Source organism: Harpia harpyja, chromosome 12 (assembly GCF_026419915.1).
Source record: "Harpia harpyja isolate bHarHar1 chromosome 12, bHarHar1 primary haplotype, whole genome shotgun sequence".
Classification (NCBI taxonomy): Eukaryota; Metazoa; Chordata; class Aves; order Accipitriformes; family Accipitridae; genus Harpia; species Harpia harpyja.
The window spans coordinates 37,644,942-37,663,326 of record NC_068951.1 but is presented as its reverse complement, the minus strand read 5'-3'; the positions used below and the strand labels follow the sequence as shown (position 1 = coordinate 37,663,326).

The 18,385-nt window shown below is 37.4% G+C and overlaps 1 protein-coding gene across 1 annotated transcript in view; it reads left to right on the top strand.

Annotated features, from left to right (window-relative positions):
* The window catches only part of NAALADL2 (N-acetylated alpha-linked acidic dipeptidase like 2), a 507,372-nt gene that overhangs the window by 412,954 nt on the left and 76,033 nt on the right, over positions 1-18,385 (top strand). Inside the window, exon 13 of the mRNA XM_052804208.1 lies at positions 15,666-15,761. Coding sequence (XP_052660168.1) covers positions 15,666-15,761 — 96 coding nt within the window. The remainder of the gene's footprint in view (positions 1-15,665; positions 15,762-18,385) is intronic.

The window sequence follows — 18,385 nt, the reverse complement described above, 5'->3', positions numbered from 1 at the left end:
AATATAAACCTCATCACAGTGAGCTAATACTGGAGTTGTAGCTTTATTCAGCAGTATAGATTACCTCTACTATGGAGACAGAGTAAAATAAATCTCTTGGGGATCTGAGGGGGTTTTTGCCCCATTACTTTTTAGCTGCAATGAAAGCATCACCTGTTATGGAAAAGATGTAATTTAAAATGTAAGCTGCTGTTTACACAGCTGTTGGTTACAGAGATAGTGATTTCAGGCAATATATACTGAGAAGGGCTAAATTTGTTGGGATATATTTTGATCAGGGCTGCTTCTGCATGTTTATGGTACCAGTTGTTTAAGGCTGGTGTGCTCAAATAGGATATTTTTTGTGGGGGAGGAGAGTCAGATTCCAAAGGATCACTGAAACTCCGAGGCAAAATTAAGGGCTATTTTCTAATCCTGCTTCTTTAGTGGCCTCATCAAGCATGGAAAGGAGAAGACAGATTCTGCTGTGCAAAGTATATGTGTGTCAGTACTTTTGAGGTATAGGGAGAGAGGACACGTGAGTCTTCCATAGTGTTGTAACTGCTGAGTGACCTTTCTCTGTCAAAGAACTTTCTGCTGATTTACTTAATGTTAATTTTACATCTTAAAATGTACCACATGTATGTCTTAAAATATAACACTTAACATATAACACAGCTTTTGCAGTATGGTGTCAAGGGTGTCTCTGGCCTTCTCCAGAACGTTGTTTGGCAGAAATCCTTCCTTTCATTTTTACACTGCATTTATTATATAAAAATAATAGCAGGACCCAACAGCATGGTCTGGAAAATTTTGTGTTGTTTCCTGTCTCTAGCCATAGTTTTACCTGTCAGAGAGACTCAGAACTTCAGCAATTTATCCATACTTCCTCTTTTAACCACCTTCTGTTTCTCTTATTTCTCTCCCTTATTTCTTTAAGCTTTGCCTTGTTTTTCTTTTTATATGAGCATCACCCCATATCATTTTCCCTCTTCTTGGTAGAGCACCTTAAAAATGTAGTTTGCTCTGCTGGACTCAACATTTTAATCTGATGGCCACACTTGCCTTTCTTCCTTCATGAAAGGGGACAGAGGAAAGTAGTTTTTAAAAGATCTGTATTTGGAAGTGTAGTGGTGGGCTTCTTCACTGAAGAGAAAAGAACCAACCCCATAGTTGCAAGATAGTTCATTTTGATTATGTCTTTCCTAGCACAGTTTATAGCATAGTTGCTGAAGTACTGGAACATAAGTAAATCACAGAGACTGAAAAGAATAACCTTGCTGTGGCTGCCTAATATTTGGGTACAAGAGAAAATATAATCTGGATTTGCCGTGGTTCCAATTATAGATTTGTTTGTTTCTTCAGCATTGTAAATCAAAAAACGTTAAGCTGTTCAGTATTTTGAAGCTGTTCCGATCGCTTGCAAACTTAAGCTGGTACAGGAGTATTTTGAGCTTTTTTCAAGATGGAAATAGACTGTTGCTATCCATTTCTATGTCATTGCAGCCGACAGTTTCATGAGGAATCCAATTTTTTAAATTATAGCTGGATGATTTCCTATGTTATCTGCATATTATTCATCCTTCTCAGTGCATCCTATTATATAATGAATCCTATCTGATAACACAGACTCTTAAATCCCTTCTGTGATAAAGAGGTAGATTACATCAGTGTTAACATTATCATTTTCTTTTGAGAAAAAACAAGTTACTGCACATTATTAAAAAAAAAAATCTACCCTCTTTTTTTGTTATTTATTGATGGACACATATTTAGCATGAAATAGTTTATGGTAGCTGTCCAAGTTTGGGTATGCAGGGCTTACAGAACATTTACTTTTACACCTAGACCATAAAAGTTGTTTTCCGTATCTTCACTCAAACTTAAGTACAGGCAAGAAGTATAAAAATTACCTGTCACATTATTCACAGGCTAGACCAAGATAGTGTAATACCATGGACCACTAAGCTAATTTAGAAGAAAAATGAAAAGAGTTTTCCTTATAGAAGGCATTTGTATGTAATATATGTAGAAGAGTTTAGAATTTTGACAGTTTGAGATTGTATCCTCTTTAGAGAGAATGCATAATGATTTTTATTTCTGTTGAAATATGCATAACTTTTTGAAGGTAACTTTCAACTTTCATTAGAGCCCTTAAAAGTGATTTTCATCCACACTGGTGTAAAACAGAGGCTACTAAATCTTAACTCTTCGATGAATGTGGCTTCTTAGTTGTTTTTACCATCTGCTTCCACTCCCTCCCTTCCCCCTGTCCTGCCCTCTTTTCTTCCTTTTTTATCACTCTTTGGGGAAACTTACTGCAGTTTCTTGATTTCAGTATTTACATGCTTAGACTGACACATCATGCACTGCTTTCAAAAGAAATCAAAAGCTTTCCAAGTTTTCTTTGTTACAAGAAAAGAAACAGAAGAGCTGTCCTTGATGGAGAGGACTTAGGGTCTAGTTTACTGAAAAATAACTCCCATGTTGCATGCTGCTTTTATCTCTTTCATGTGCTTGTGTTAGTGTAGAGGGAGGGCTTAGGCAGTATGGAGTGCTCTTCAGTGCATCTGGCTTGTGTCTGTTTAAAAGTGAATGAGAAACTGGTGTTTATACCAATTTTTGTCTGTGTGGGAACGGTACTGAATGTCTGTAAGTTGTGGGGTTCTGGTGTCGGCAATTAGGAGCACCATTTTAATCCTGTGTTATGGGGACCTTCAGCTGCTGTTTCATTTCTTGGGGTTCTTTGTGTCAAGGTAAACTTTTGAACTGAACATACAAATTCGTAGAAATCAGAGTGGCATGGGGAAGTTCTGGGTGTTGGCCGTGTATAAAGGGTAAGGACTCTATCCAGTCAGCTGGTTTGGGCACGCTGAGCCAGAGTCTGTTCCCTATCATTATTGATTCACTGATGTACTGAGTTGGTTCCAGTTATGACCTTGACATGATGTTTATATTATTTAATTTTAGTTCAGTGAAAGTGTCCAAGTAATTAGCTTCTGTGAGAAGTTTAATTTAATTTAAGTGGAACTTGTAGGAAGCATTTGGAGGCGCTTTTTTTATTTTCAGATTTGCAACTGCCTTATCGATCATTGCAGCATAGGTAATTCAGTAGTGTAGTTAATGGCTACTGCCTTTATTACCACGTGAATAGCTATGTCCGTTACCATTATAATCTCCAGCACACTGTTTCTTAGATTTCACAAAACAAGCAATGAAAATGAAGTTAATTTCTGCCTACCAGTGAGCTATTACCGTTTCTCTGGCTGCCAGAATTTATTAAAAACTACTGTTTCTTTGAAAGAACAGTTCTCTGTCTCTGTATCTCTGATACAGAAAGGACTGTATATGTCAACAAAGCTGAAAATAACCAGTAAACAATTTGCAAACTCAAGGACAGGTAATCCCCAGTGACAGACAGACACAACCTCTGTCTTCTAACTACAATGTCTGAGCTGCAACTTACCTGGGAATGTAACATTTATTGTAATGTGAAGCAGCTTGGATGTATTGTGAACAAACTGTGATAACTGTCACTGTAAATTTCTGACCAATGTTCTCTTACGTTCTCTCTTAGCAAAGTTCTTGTCAATGATTATTTCTATAGGTTATATATATATACACACATGCTTTATTTTTATATGCATATGTTCATATATATATAATCAAGGTGTCATTATGGAAGGCAGCGAAGTCTGTGGTATAGTTTTGTCAGCAAACTTTGGGTAAAGTGAGAAATTTAACTCCACAAACACAACCTTGTACCCGTGTGTGTATATATAAAGCAAACATCAGTTGTCTGATCTATGATATCCTTTATTTGAGAGCCATTTTTGTATCACTAATGTAGTTCACTGGTCAAACAGTTACGGTGCTTAAAGTCAAGCATTTTTTATGTTCTGAAGTTTCAGATGTCTATATTCCTAATGCAGTTATCTCAATATTTTGCATCACATCATTAATCTCACTGTTACTCCATATCCAGATAATTTTCTCCTTTACTTCCAGTATGTCCTCCAGTCCCTTTCCAGGCAGGAAAGAGTTAGTTACTCTCCTGAGATTTCTGACTACTTGGATGATGTACAGCTGACCAGGCTCTTCTGGTAAATTTTATGCTGGTTTTCTTCAGTTATTATTTATGTCCTCCTGGATTAAGTGTCACCCAGTACCAATTAATTTATCAGATCCAAGTATATTTATCAAGAACGTCAATTAAAAGCATCATGACATCATTTTCTTTGAAGGATTAGGGTAGACCATCTATGAAGACATGATATACTTACTTTAGCTTTAGCTGCTCAAAACAGAACTTCCAGGCCTATGCCATATGCGTGAATGTCCTTAGAAGACAATTAGCGCCAGTTGTTTGACCCTGATATTCCAGGGAGATTCCTACCCTAAACAGAAGCTGTATTTCCCCTTCTGTATCTAGACTAATAGGGAGTTTGCATAACAGCAGTGTGTTGCTGTGGTGATCCGCAATTCGGTAGCTTTTCCATCTCAAAATATGACTCTGCATGGTTTCCCTCCTTCCCTGTTTTACTCCTCCTTTCTCCCTGGTATATGTTAAATTTTTTAAGGAAATACACAGCTGGTAGCTGTCCATGGGGAGCTATGGGAGATGTTTCACACATGTATGAAAGAATCAAAGTACGGGTGTGCTTAGAATATCAGAGAATACCAGAAATCCCTTGCAAAGGAGCAAATGTGTATCAGCCTCAGAATGGCAGGTTGCTTGGGAACCCAGGATCTCCTTTTTCTAGACTGTCTCTAGAGAGTTTGGTGCTATTGCATTTGCTACTAGGAGATTTTATGAACTTTGTAGTAGAACTTTATGGTCAACAAGGTGTAGCAATGGGAGTTAGATGTGTCCAGGTGAAGAGAGAAGTTTCATTTTTTTTCACGGACAAGTGACGAACTGCCAGTGTGCAACAAAATACAGTTCAAACAGTCCCCAGTAGATTGTCTTGGGTAAGTAGGTCCTTCCACCTTTGTGAAGGTAGGTCCAAACCATGGCTGCTTGTGTGTCTTGCCTTTCTCACTCATGGGCTATACTGTCTTTATAATAGCTATGCTTTTGTTTATTCATACCATATTCCTTCTGACCAACATGTTTTCTCTTTTCTTTCCATCTTTAGCATAAATCAGTGCTTTTTAATTTCTCAGTACTTTCAGGGGTTACTCAGTGTAGTACTCACCAGTAATACATTAATACGTTGTCCATCTGTTCGCTTGGACGCTGATTTAGTTGAATTTGGTAGTGAGAGCATGCTGAAATTGTTAAGGTTAATGACTCAGTGCTTTACAAGACAAAATACATTTGATGTTCAATTGATTGCTTGAGTTGTTGTATTGAATAATATGAATATTTAGCTACTTAATTTCATGGAAGAGCATCTTTGTTATTCCACTAATGTTAGTGAAACTGATGACTTCCTCATCAGTTGGATACATTGCTTTGCTCAAAAAGAATCAGTTTGGTCCCACAAATCCTAGTGCTTTGATGTCCCAGATATTCCACGGTGCATTCAGAAGGGGAAAATTCTTTACGTAAACCTGCTGTACAGTAACAAAAATTCACAGCTTCTTTAGCATTCACCTGCATGAATACATGTTGTTGCTGTAAACTGTCCTTGCAGATTCTCTCATAGGCTCTTCATTTTCTTGGTATTGATTGAGGGCTGTTGAAAGTCAATGGAAGAAAGACAGCCTAGATGTTAACAGTGTCAATGGGATATGGGAAAACATGTGAGAAATTTGCTTAGACACCAATTATTGCTTCTGTTTGATAGCCTGCTGAAGCATCTAGTTACTGAAAACATGTATTATCTGAGGACAGAAGACACTGAATTATGTGTCCTCCCTGGAGGAGTAAATGGCATGTTGCATTCAAGATAATGTTTTACCATTGTTGTTCTGAGTGGATAAATTGAACAGACCAACTAAAAAATCTTCTGGCAGAGTATCTGGAATAAGTATCAGAACTTGTTTTCTGTCAGCAGATATTAGTAGTGTGACACTCAGCTTTGTCTTTTAATACTTTGGGAAAAAAAATCAAGATCACTGGCTTATCAAACAGCTGTGATTTGAGTCAATGATACATTCTCTCAAATAAAATTTGCAATGTTTGATCTATCTTATCACAGCCATTAACTGTTTAATAAGGCTTTCAGTAAATAAATGTTGTCTTTGAAGACATTATTGTTGTTCTTAGCAAAAGCCAATTCTAATTCTTACTGCAAAATGGTGAGCCTCCCACCTACACAATATCTGTCCAGTGGATAAAATCAGATTCTTCATTCAGTGTAATAACTTAAATAGGTTTTTAACACACTAAAAATAAAACCTGGAAATCGAAGGCATCGAATCAGGAAATAAAAGCATCGTGCTTTATAATATTTGTGATTATGAAAGACATTGTCACTGGGATTCATGGCTTATAGCAGGACATTGTTAGGATGATCTTACTGGCACTGCATGTTTTCCACATAATTTGCATACTCACAATTGATCATAAAATGTTACAAAATGTTCTTGCACCCTTCACACGACATCCAAGAAAAGGTGTTCTCTCGTACATGTAGTGAATCTGAACTGAGCCTCCTGTTTATAACCTTCTGAAACTTTGGGAAGATCCTCTGTGAGGTTCCAGATTTCTGGCTTGGGCTGCTTCCTCCTACTTAAACTGCTGATTCTGCTTTCAGTTTAAAAAGCATCAAGGGAAAACTATAGAGAGGAATAAAGCTATGCAAGTATCCTGATATCTTAAAAGTTGCTTTCTTTGTGCTGCGGTCTGTGAATTTATAGCTTTAGAGTGATTATTTCAATTCACTTACTAATGCAAGGAAGAAAGCATTAAATTAAAAGAGATGAGAGAAAAGTGCTTATATTCTTTTCCTGTCTGATGACTGTTGGCTTGAATTTTTCTGGCTACGATTGAGTTGAATAATAAAATAAATTGTGCAGCAGTGATTCCAATTCTGCCTCTTCTGTTTTCTGCCTGCTAGTCTTTCTAGTCTGCTTTGGCAGGCCTTGCTTATTTTGTCCAGCATCTGGTGACATCACAAGGTCAGTGCACATCTTTAAGAGAACATTAAAACAGAAAATAGATTTCATTTTGTTTCATTTCTAAAAGTTCTTCGGTAAACTGAAAAGGTAGAAATACCAAAGAAAAGCCTCCTGTCAGAAACTCCTTCTGACATGCCCATTTTCACAAAGTAGGGTCATTCTCACTTTGAATAAGATTTTTGACACACGTTAGGCTGTGGCAACTGCAAAGCTTTGCTTTCTAAAAATAATTTAAAAACACACACATATTATGTCTTTAGTTTCATTTAAGTAATAACCAGTGGAAATCAACTTTTATGTGGCTTTATAATCCTTTGTGGATTTGGGGGGAGAATATTTAATTAGATACCAAGAGCATTTGCTAGGAGGGGAAAAGTCAGCATACTAGTAAGATGGAGAGGCGTGCACTCTCTTCTGCAATGTATTTGCAGCTTTAAGGGCCTTTATTAGTGAGAAATCTATGCCATACATTAATGCCTGGTGTTATTCCATTGATTCAGTTTAACCTACACATTAGAGAACGACACTTTGGCTTCGGTATGTTCTATGCTAGATAATCCACTTTTTCAGTAAATATATTTAAAAATCTGCTTCAGTCTGCAGCACCCTCCCTAACTAAAAGTATTCCAGGTAGCTGATGTTAAGCTATATTTTAGTCTATGAAATACCCTTTTCCGTAACTCTTTTCTTGATCCTTCTTCCAGCTAACCTCTGGTTCAATCTCTTACACCCTGCCAGGAAAAAAAAGGAAAGTGGAGAAGAGATGGTCTTTTAGCCTAGCTGAGGTGAAACACCTGTTTCACAAAGGAATACAATTGTATGCTTGCTGCCAAGACTCCATATGCCAGTTGCTTGACTTGGGGTAAAATGGAAGAAGGAATTAGTGAGACCCTGCAGTGCAGGTTTCAGAGGTATTTTTGTTCTTCTCACCGCTCTGTCTTTATCTTCTCTTCTGATGAGGCTTTCTCCTTCATGCTGTGACAAATTATTGGCAATGGTTTTGAATACAGATGCAGACAAGTCCTCATGGAATTGTAAGCCTCTGGATTTCTGGGTAATAGTTTTGGGCACTAGCATAACTTTATAGTGTGTGCTCTGCAGGTGAATTCGGCCTCCCAACTAAACTTGTTTCCCAGGTTGATTCTGAAGGTAAGCACTGACTACTTGCTTTGTGTTTTAGTGACCAGACACTGCACGTTTGTGTGTGTCCCTCAGGTTGCTGCAATTCTACTCTTCATGCTGTTGTATTACAAAAAGGTGGAAAGGGTGAAACAGGTTAATAGCTCATAGAGCAGACACAGCATGCAGAGAGAGAGAGAGAGAGAGAGACAGGTAACAGATTATATTCTCAGTCCTGATGCAGCAGAAGCTTTATACCCCTAAATTCTCCTCTGCTAGACATTATTCTTTGGTCTATTTGAAGAAAATAAACAGCTTTCTCTTGGCTTTCATCCTTCTTTGGGGTATTTGCTTTGCAGGCTTTAGCAGTGTTAGATTAGCATGTTTATACTGTTTGGCCTACCTGTACAAATTTCAGAAGGATTTTTGCTCTCGCTGCTTGCTCTCTGTTGTACCTTCCTAAGAGTCTTTTACTTTTGTGCAGTACAAAATTGGTGGCACAAATATTGTGAGGTGCTGAAGGGCGAAGCTGGCGCAAATACGGACAATACAGACAAATATTAACAAGGGTGAAGTCAAACTGATTAAAGAACTTTAGACTAAAGACTCTGTTTTTCCAGACTGAGTATTATTGCTGAGTAGAGAAACTTCCACTGCATGTTACTTAAAAACAAACAAACAAAAACATTCTGGAGGTATTTGTGTCTTATTCACCAGGTTAAGGACACAGGGATGTTTTTTTTATAAATGCTGGAGAATATTCAGCTGGCAAGAAAAATCTATTCAGGTATGGAATGAGAGCATTAAGGAATTATTAATTACATAATTTGAGTTTCCTGACTGGTAATTTAACCGTTTCTAAAGTAATAGTCAAGAAAACAGGACTCTGTTGTCAATGCAGCTTTGTCCTGGCCTAGTAAAGAAAATTGTTTGTTGTATGTACCACAGAACTGTTTCCAGCTCTAAGACGGTATGTGGAAACATTTGATTTTTTTTTTTTTATTTTATTTTTTTAGTGACAGGAAAACAGATCTCTAAAGTATGTCTTGGTATTTACTCTGTTTTACATTGAGTCACCAGAAGTGCTGTGGGATTTTATTCATGATTTAAAATGCATTGGTTGAAAGTTGGCATATAAATTGAAGGTATGCTATAAGACAGTACACAAGGGATGGCAAATTTAGTACCTTTAAAAGGTGAAGCATTCTGTTCACTTAATTAGTTGAGGAAGGATAAGGTAAGTTACAAAAATGAGTCTAGTAAATCAGAAGTTAATTTTAGTGCAAGTGCCCATCATAAATAAGCAAGAGTAAGCCAGGTTTGGGGTTTTAGGGTTTTTTTTCCTGCATTTTTGATCTCCATTTAATCGATTCATAAATCAATTAATTACTGTCATGAGACCCGAGGGCAGCAGGAAATTGGGTTCAAATTAAAAAGAAAAGGAGGCAATTTGTTTTAAGATTGAAAGTTGAATGTTCGATCGAAGTTTAATCAGAAGTGACCCATTATTTGAAAAGTGGAACATCAATGTCTTTCTAATTTCACAGAATGCTTCATTAAATGAGTATTGAAAAGATCAGGTTAACTGATCATTCCAAAAGGAAGATGAAACAAAGGGGGGGGGGGGGGGGATTGGAAGCCCGCTTCCAAATAGATGTTATGCCTGTTCATTTCTCTTCTCAAGAGCTTGTAGAGAAACCAAATCATTACACCGGGAATTCAAGGATTATTGGCGTGGTCCTTTCTGAATTGTACAGACTGTATGATAAGAACATAGCCTCATATCAGAAGAGCAAATGTTCTTAATCTATTTGGATAGCTATGTATCTAAAGGACAATTTACAAAAGGCAAGAAGGACATTATCAAAGGCATGACTGGAAGCTGAGCCTCCTAAATTTTAGGGTGTCTCACAGCAGTCTGACCTTGAAAAAGTTTTTCCATAAATTGATACGATGTTGAGAGCATTCAGCTGCACAATACGTAGAACAATCTGTACTTTGTGCCTGACTAGAAGTGAAGGCAGATGAATTTTTTTTAGGAAGTGAGCGTGGGAGAGTATGAGGACAGCAACTGTAGCTGTAACTCCTACTGTGGGTAAAAAACATAAAGGAATAACATAATTGCTTTTAGTGCTCTTTGGATTAGCATGTCTTTTTCTTAGTGCGTGTTTACTAGAAATTTGCTTAGCATATTGCTGTTAAAAAAACCCACTCGCTTGCTATGGTGAGCTTGCTGAAAGAATAAATGAGGAGTCTGATTCACTTTCTTGCTATTGGAAAGTGTTGCTCTTGCTGTTAAATGGTGAGAGGTACTCTTGCAACATCATCTAGACTCATAGCTCTGCCATGTGCTCCCTGGGATAAAGAGTGGGCTTCTGCTACTTGGAAAGTTAATGCAGCTTTCTCTGATGAGCATAGTGCTTGAAAGACAATAAAAGGCAACAGAAACAGAATATGTTTGGCTTTCTAGTAGTTCTTTATGGACGTGTCTTTTATGAAAAAAAAAAAGAACAACTGTTTTAAACATTTCCCTTTATAAGTGCAGAGCAAGATATTTCAGATGTCAGCAAGTTATTTCAGATAGTAATCTTGGATTAACTATTTTCAAGTATTATCTGTCTGTACACAATAATAAATGTTATATATAAATCTGTACAAATATATAAAATTGTAGTAATTTTTTTTATTTCATGTGCACTCCATAGGAAGGGCTTTGTTTTCTAGGCAGAAAATTTAGTCACGCAAAAATACGCCTGCTTAAAGCAGCGATTCTGAATGACTCCTTTTCAAGATCTTAGCAAGCAGGGTCTTGATCCCATGATGAGCAAAATGACTTGCTACTTGTGATGACAATATGTGTTTTGATTTATATGCTGATTGTTGCTTACTTATGTTGTGTTCCTTTAAAAGGCCACGGCTGAGGCGCTAGCAAAGGCTACCTGTTTACTTTGCCCAGCTGCTGTGGTCTCGACTAGGTTGGAGGAAGCCTTTGGAAGGCGGGTTGATTGCTCAGTGGCTTTCAGGCAAGGAACATACTCATCCGGGAGAGTTTTCCAGAGCATGGGTGTGGCAAACAAAAAAAGAGAGCGACTGGGCTGGTGTGAGAGGGGAACAGTAATAAAATCCAAAAAGAACCCCAAACCTTTCAATACAGAAGGGACTGATGAGAAGAGCAGGGAGCATATTCATAGTCTGACCACAAGATGGGTAAAAAAACCCAACAACCTGGTTTCCTGGGGATCCTAGCAGGGGCTGTGCTGAGTTTGTTGCAAAATGGAAAGTCACTGAAGGGTTGCTGGGCTGAGGAAGAACCTAAAGATAATGACTCCTTGTGCACAGAAACAACAAGCAAAAGTTGTTTCCAAAGTGGTTTTTATGTTGTTGTAGTTTTGCTTTTTAATAAAGGCTGTTGTCCTAGATTCGGTTCTCATAAAACCTAGTTTTAAAGAAAACTAAAGTTTGTCTTTTCAGGTGTTTGCCTCCAGGCAGATACCAGGACTGATCCACATCAGAGCTCTAGCTGACTTGGGGTTCAGTCACACCACGCACTTGTGTAATTCAAACACTTAGGACCCAGTATTTCTTTCCATTTAAGTTGTGTGAGAGGAGCAAGACCTTCTGCTCCATGAAGGCACTTAAATTAAGAGAATAGGTATGAATGTATACTTGCAGTGTGTGTATCTCTCACCATTGAATGTGAGATGAGCGTAGGACAACTAGAATCCTAATTTGTGCTCTGCAGGTGTGTGTCTAGAGTAGGGTGGGATAAAAGCCAGTTAAGCGGTGTTTCCCTGCTTTACAGGCATCTGATCCATCAAGTTTTAGATTCCAGAGAAAGAATATTTGTCTAGATGGAGCGATAATCTGATCTTGTGTAGCAAATCTAATTCAGTAATCATTCCCTTCACTGACTCCTCAGTAAGGTACTCAAGAATGAATATAAATAATGTAATTCTTTTTAAGTTATTGATTGCAATTATGTGAATGATGATGAACAGCATTAGCACCACCGTAGCAGAATGACAGTGTTCCTCAACCTCCCCCCAGTCAAATAACATGGCTCTGTAAACTAGTGCGCAAACTTAAAACAAAGATGAATAGGTGTTGTGAATCAATCTTGAAGTATGTATTTTATCTTTATAATAAATGACTTTGTGCATCTTCTCCCTGAGATCTAAAAAAACAACAAAAAAATAGTTTTCTGAAGGGAAGAATGACTTAATTTATTATGCTGATAAATCTGTGACAAATTATACAACACACAGATGCATCACTGAACACAAAAATTTGTACAATTTGGTGCTAATTATATATATTTTTTTTTTTTAAGAAAGTGGTGGGAGCTTACTACCAGAAATAATCTTCTAGAAATATATGGAAATACTGGTAGAATATTGATCATGGAGGCATTAATTTGTCGAAAAAAATTAACAAGCAAACTTACCAGCAATGTAATGTAGATTTTTGAGACATACCTTTCACTGAGATTTCTTGAATATGTCTATGACACATGTCACACTGTTGATGACATGTCATCTGTAGGGAACTATGCCTAAGTTGAGTAGTTTTGAGCAGAGCATATTGGCGTATCACATCACTGATACAATGCATTTGTGTCCCACGCTTGTTCGGGAAGAGAGCTAACAGTGCTGTGCCCAATTAAGAACTAGCTCTTGGATCCATGCGATATACTGCATTGTGCAGTACAAACATAATTCTGATTCAGCTGGCATATATCAGATACCACCATTTTATCCCCCAGGGGTACATGAGTAAGATATTTACTTTATATTATTCATTTCGAGGAAGAAGGTAGGGTTTTTTCTCTGCTTCTTTTTAACTACTTTTCTTTGAATTGATGTTAACAGCTCTTTTAGCTAAAGTACCATTTTTCTTCAGTCTTTGTATGGCTTAGAACCCAGCATGCGAAAGAGCAAAGCTCAATCACATAAGAAGAGGTTGTACAAGCCAGAACAAAGCATCTAAATTGTTTGTCTCTTTCATTTGCTCACTTCCTGATGTTTAAACAATAAACCCTACAGAGTGTTTTTAGCAAGTGAAAAGGTAGTGGAGTGCCAACCTTAAAAATCAATCCTGTTAAAGCTCAGATCAGTTTTAATATTTTTTAACCAAAGCTTTATTTGGCCACTGCTCAGCATGTGACCTCTGAATGCATATGTTATGGCTGTTGAAGAATGTGTTGGGCATCATTACTAAGTTTAATGCCCCTAAGAAGGGCCTTCACTTCTTGTGAGTACAGAGTATGAGTCTTTTTTGGAGTACAAGGATAGAAGCTATTGAAGATCAGTATATATCAAGAGGAGTAAACTGAAGATATATTAGTCTAGTAGATATGGGAAGCTGGTATTTGAAAAGGGCATGCTTCCAGAACGTTGTCAATATTGCCTTACAGTCTGGGAAATAATCTAAACCAGAAGAATTATTCATCTTAAATACAGGACCATGGGCTTCTGTGAATTTTATTTGGAATTCAATCTGAAAAGACTAGACATTTTTCAAAATTATTTTCATAGAGATGTAATCATAGTATAATCTCATGATAATTTAGGCATTTCTGAGCCAGGGATATTGTCAGCTTCTTATTGCTGCTAGTACTCTTTTATACGTAAATTCATAGAACATAAAAATTGCACTCAGAATTGGGGTACCTCTTATTGGGTCCTATGTAAAGCTCCAGAACTAGCATATATAAAATGTTATGATTATGAATCTGGCAAAATATATTCATTTCATGAGTCACACTCCTCTGCTTAACCTTTCTTAATGGATATGTTTTCTTATATTCTTTTTACTGTCTCTCTCCAGAAAAAAAACAGTGGCGTCAAAAAATGCATGCAAAATGTTAGTTCTAGGACTAGCCTAACTTAATCTGAAACTGGATACTTCCCTAGAAATTCTGCCAGGGCTGTCGAACAAAGGACAAGACTAGTTTCCCAGCACTCAGATACAAAGACATGCTACAAGGAAGCATGTTAATGAGAGGCTTGTAGTCCCTCTGCAGTCCCCAATCAATCCCTCTGGTAAGCCTGTATGTGATTCTATGTGGCACACAGTGCATTGTACACTAAATACGAAATACGATAAAGGAACTCGGGATATTCTAGCTAAACAAAATAATATATTTAGGTGCTGGCGTCCAAAATTAAAATCAAAACCCAGAATAAGATTCATGGACAAGGAAAGATTTAGGCCTTCCAAAAGGAGACACAAAATATTATGATGCTGAACTTAGTTGCCTAGAGCTAACCGGACTTTGGCAGAGGGCGTGAGGCAAGGTTTTGTTCCTGTCCAGGATGTAGGTAAACGTAGTGGATGCATCTCTGGTTATTTGTGCTTCAGAATTCACTTTGAAGAGTATGTTTAAAAGAACTGCTCATAGCTGATACGTTTTAGAATAGCATGATACTCATGCACTTGTCACATCTTTCTGCTGATCTCTGAAATAACTTTGGCCATAGTTTCTGTGCTTTAAGACTGAACTCATTGCTGTTGGTGAACAGTGAGTGTATTCAAAGTAGGGTACCAAATCGAGCATCTCTAGTCCATCAAGGTGCCCTCCACACCCATTTTTATACCAGGTGGCGATTAGATAGGCACTAGGTTCCTAGCATTTCCCAGAGGGGCAGTTCAGGTCATGCCTAAAAGCAAAACTAGAGGCACTCCACAAAAGCAAGGATAATTTTAGGATATATGTCTCAGGAGTTACAGGGATGTAGAGAAAGATTTTTCTTTTCAGATTAGTTTCTGGGTTATTATACCAGGTTCAGGAACATAGTTTTAAAACAACTCCTGGTTTAGGCATCTGTGCACCTTTGAGGCTTGGGGTTTTGTTTTGTATTGTTTTGCTTTTTTTCAGTCTGCACCTGGGTATCAGTTTGTTGTTTCCTTGTGACAGCAAATATGCAACCTAACTTCTTGCTTTCTCACAGTACAAGAAGAGGCAAACATCTTGTACAAACAATATATTAAGACTGCCTGGTGTTAAAAAGAGTAGTCAACCTAAATGATATAACTCTAGGGAATTGACCAAAAAGCCATATTATGTAGATGGTATTACTGTATACAGAAGTAGGATGGGTGCAGAAGATAAAAGTACATTCTTTGATTATTGTGTATACATTTATTCCAAAGACTAAATCATGAAGTATTTAATAAAATCTCTGATTGCTGGCCAGCTCAGAATGAAACCTGCGTGGATATTTTTACTCCCTCTAGGCAAAATTTTTAGCTGCTTTGGGAAGTGTAATTACGAAGACAACTTCCATTCCAGAAATAAAGTCATAAGACTTGGGGGGGGGGGGGGGTTGCCTCTTTCAGGGACTTGGAATCAGTTAATTAGATCAGTGAAATAAGTTTAATAACTGACAAAACTTAAGAACAATTTGAAGGATTTTTCAACCTCTGAACAAAATCCAATAAGCATTTGAAGGAGGAAATCAATGTGGGATCCTAAAAGGCTTCTTATTTCTTTCTCACAGAATTCTAGCTTTCTCTCCGAAGCTCTCTTTCCTGTACATACAACAAAAACTGAAGAGCTGGATCCCTCCTTCAGCCTGCACGAGACCATTGCAAAGGTAACAGAAAAGGGGATGTCATCTATACATACTTTCCGTCACTGGGCCAAATTCGAATTTGTTAATAATTTTGAAAGAGAATCTATTTTTTTCTGTGAATACTTTGTATGTAGTTAAAAGCTGTGGAGTGTTTTTTCACTGAGATTCACCTTTGGAATATTCTTTACTGTTACATTGGTCAACTTATGTGATCAAAACACTTTTACGTGCAAATGCTTCATTTTGTGTGATTCAGTTGTATTTTGCATGGTTCACATTGAACTTATTGGCATGAGTGCCGGGCATTGAGCCTCGCTAGATGGCAAGAAGTGGCAAGTTTGTTGCTGTCAATTTTGTCAGTGAATAGGGTCTCTGAGGGCACCTTCACATGCACAGATACTTGGTTTTACGAGCTGTCACAGTGGTGCTCACATGGGAGGAAGGGGTGGCCATCCCATGATTCTGGAGAGTGCTCTACAGAGGAGACGCTCCCAAAGTTTATGTGTTCTGACTCCCCTCTTGTCGCTCCAATATAATACTCCCTCCATGTTATTTATTAATACAATCAAAATTACTCCTTGCTCTAAAGTGCTCTTTCTTCACTCTGTCCACTCAGCAAGCCTTGTTTTCTACAAAGAGACATGACTACAAATGAGTCCAACTTAATGGATTCGTACGCTTCTTATAATTGGGTTTCTTATAAACCAGAGCTATGTGGACATCACAAACAGATTTCTTTGTTTATTCAGAGCTACTTCTTTTGGAAAAGCAGCTGCTGTTGAAACATTTCTTTTGGCAACAACAAAAATATATTCACAAAGATCAGCAATGTGCAGATTTAGCATGTAGGCGGATCAGCATCTTTGGCAAAATAGACAGTGACTGATCTTGGGGTTTCTAGGGGGGGGGTTGTTTGTTTGTTTGCTTGTTTGTTGGTTTGGTTTTTTTTAAAAAAAAAAAGAAGCACATATTCCTAGACATGGTTTTGAAGCTTGGCAGAGTCTGACAGTTAAGGAACAGTCACAGGACGAGAGTCTTCTGTGAAGCCCTTTTAATGGAATTGGTGCTTTTTAAGCCATCCTTGATGCCAAACTAACTGAAAAGATTCACCAAATTTCTTCCCAAAGACTGAGGGAAGTAGGTATGTGATTATTTACTGTGTAATTAATTTGTGATTTACTATTTAGTGTGTGATGGGCCATGTGTAATCTGAATAATCTGTACTTTAGTATTTGCTCTATAATGTTGACTAACAGAAGAAAATTTATTAGTTGACTTGAAGCGTTTTGATCCTGTTTAAATTGTTAGAAATTATTTTAAGTAGGTTCATTGAGCATTACAATTTCCTTCGATAAAACTTGATGAAGATTGCACTAGAATACGACTATATTTCCATTTTGCTTTTCAGACTGTGTAGCCCAGGATGCTTCTATAAAGATGAATAGTATATGCAGCAGTAGAGTGAGATCCTCAGCTGGTTATTTTGTCATTTTTAGCTTTTTTAAAATTTATTTTAGTTTTCTAAATTTCATCTATTGTTTACTCTTTTTTATAGTTAGATAACGGAGTTGTTACCTCTTGGTTCCCTCCATTCCCCCCCTCAAACTTTTTCTTGGAGTAACTAAGCCAGCCATTGTCTTTCCCTTCTCCTGCAAGATGGGATTTCCTTTGCCCCTCCTTTACCCTAGTGTTTGTCATCTGTTCCAATCTGAAAGCATTTTCTTTGGGTGAATGTCCAGAAATGTATGCAGTATTTTATATAAGGAGTTAATATTTGCTTTGTGTGGTAACATTTGTCCAGCTTCATGCTGAGGTGATGTCGTATCACCTTTCCCTTCGTAAGATCTTTTTTCAGCCGTACATTTGATTCTAGTGGCTCCATGTTAGTGCAGACAAGCTTCTGCGTATGTAGTCTGAATTCTAAAGAGCCATCTTTTTTTTAGAAATTTTCTTTTTTAAACTGACACTGGCTTCCATGCTTTGGGCAACCTGAAAGATTGCTGGGGCTCTGGTGGTGGTGGTTTTTCCTATCTCCATTATCAGAACTCTAAATGTGTCCTCTCTGTACTGCACACATATCGATTCTCAATGTGAGCCCTTTAAGGGGGAAAAAGCTTAATGAAGTTTTATTTCTTTGAAAAGAAGAAACACGTATCAGTTTAGCTTGTACAAAAACATCTATAATTACTACAAGAAAGGAAATTCAAGTCACATGGAGATACAAATCTTTTAAACAATACCTATTCTACACCATTCCATGGTTGATCAGTTATCCATGGTCAGTGTATGAGTACTAGCAGAATTCTACATGTTATACTGTGCACATGAATGATGCACGATACAAAATATTTTTTGGCATTTATCAGTTACTCTATATGCCTGGTGGTTGTCTTTGACCTAGTATAGTTAATAATAAGATACGTTTTTATTTGAGTGAAAGAGAGAAGTGGATAAAAACCCAGAAACGTTATATATCCTGAAATACCATTTCATCTTGTATCTTTGAAAACAGAGTTTTGTTGACTTTTCTAAGCAAGCTAAAAGGAAAAACACTTTTTATTTGGACTTTTAAGTTGCAAAAGCAAGTTATATTCATGAGACTACCGAAATTCTGATGCAATTCTCTGAACACCTCAGAAACCTTA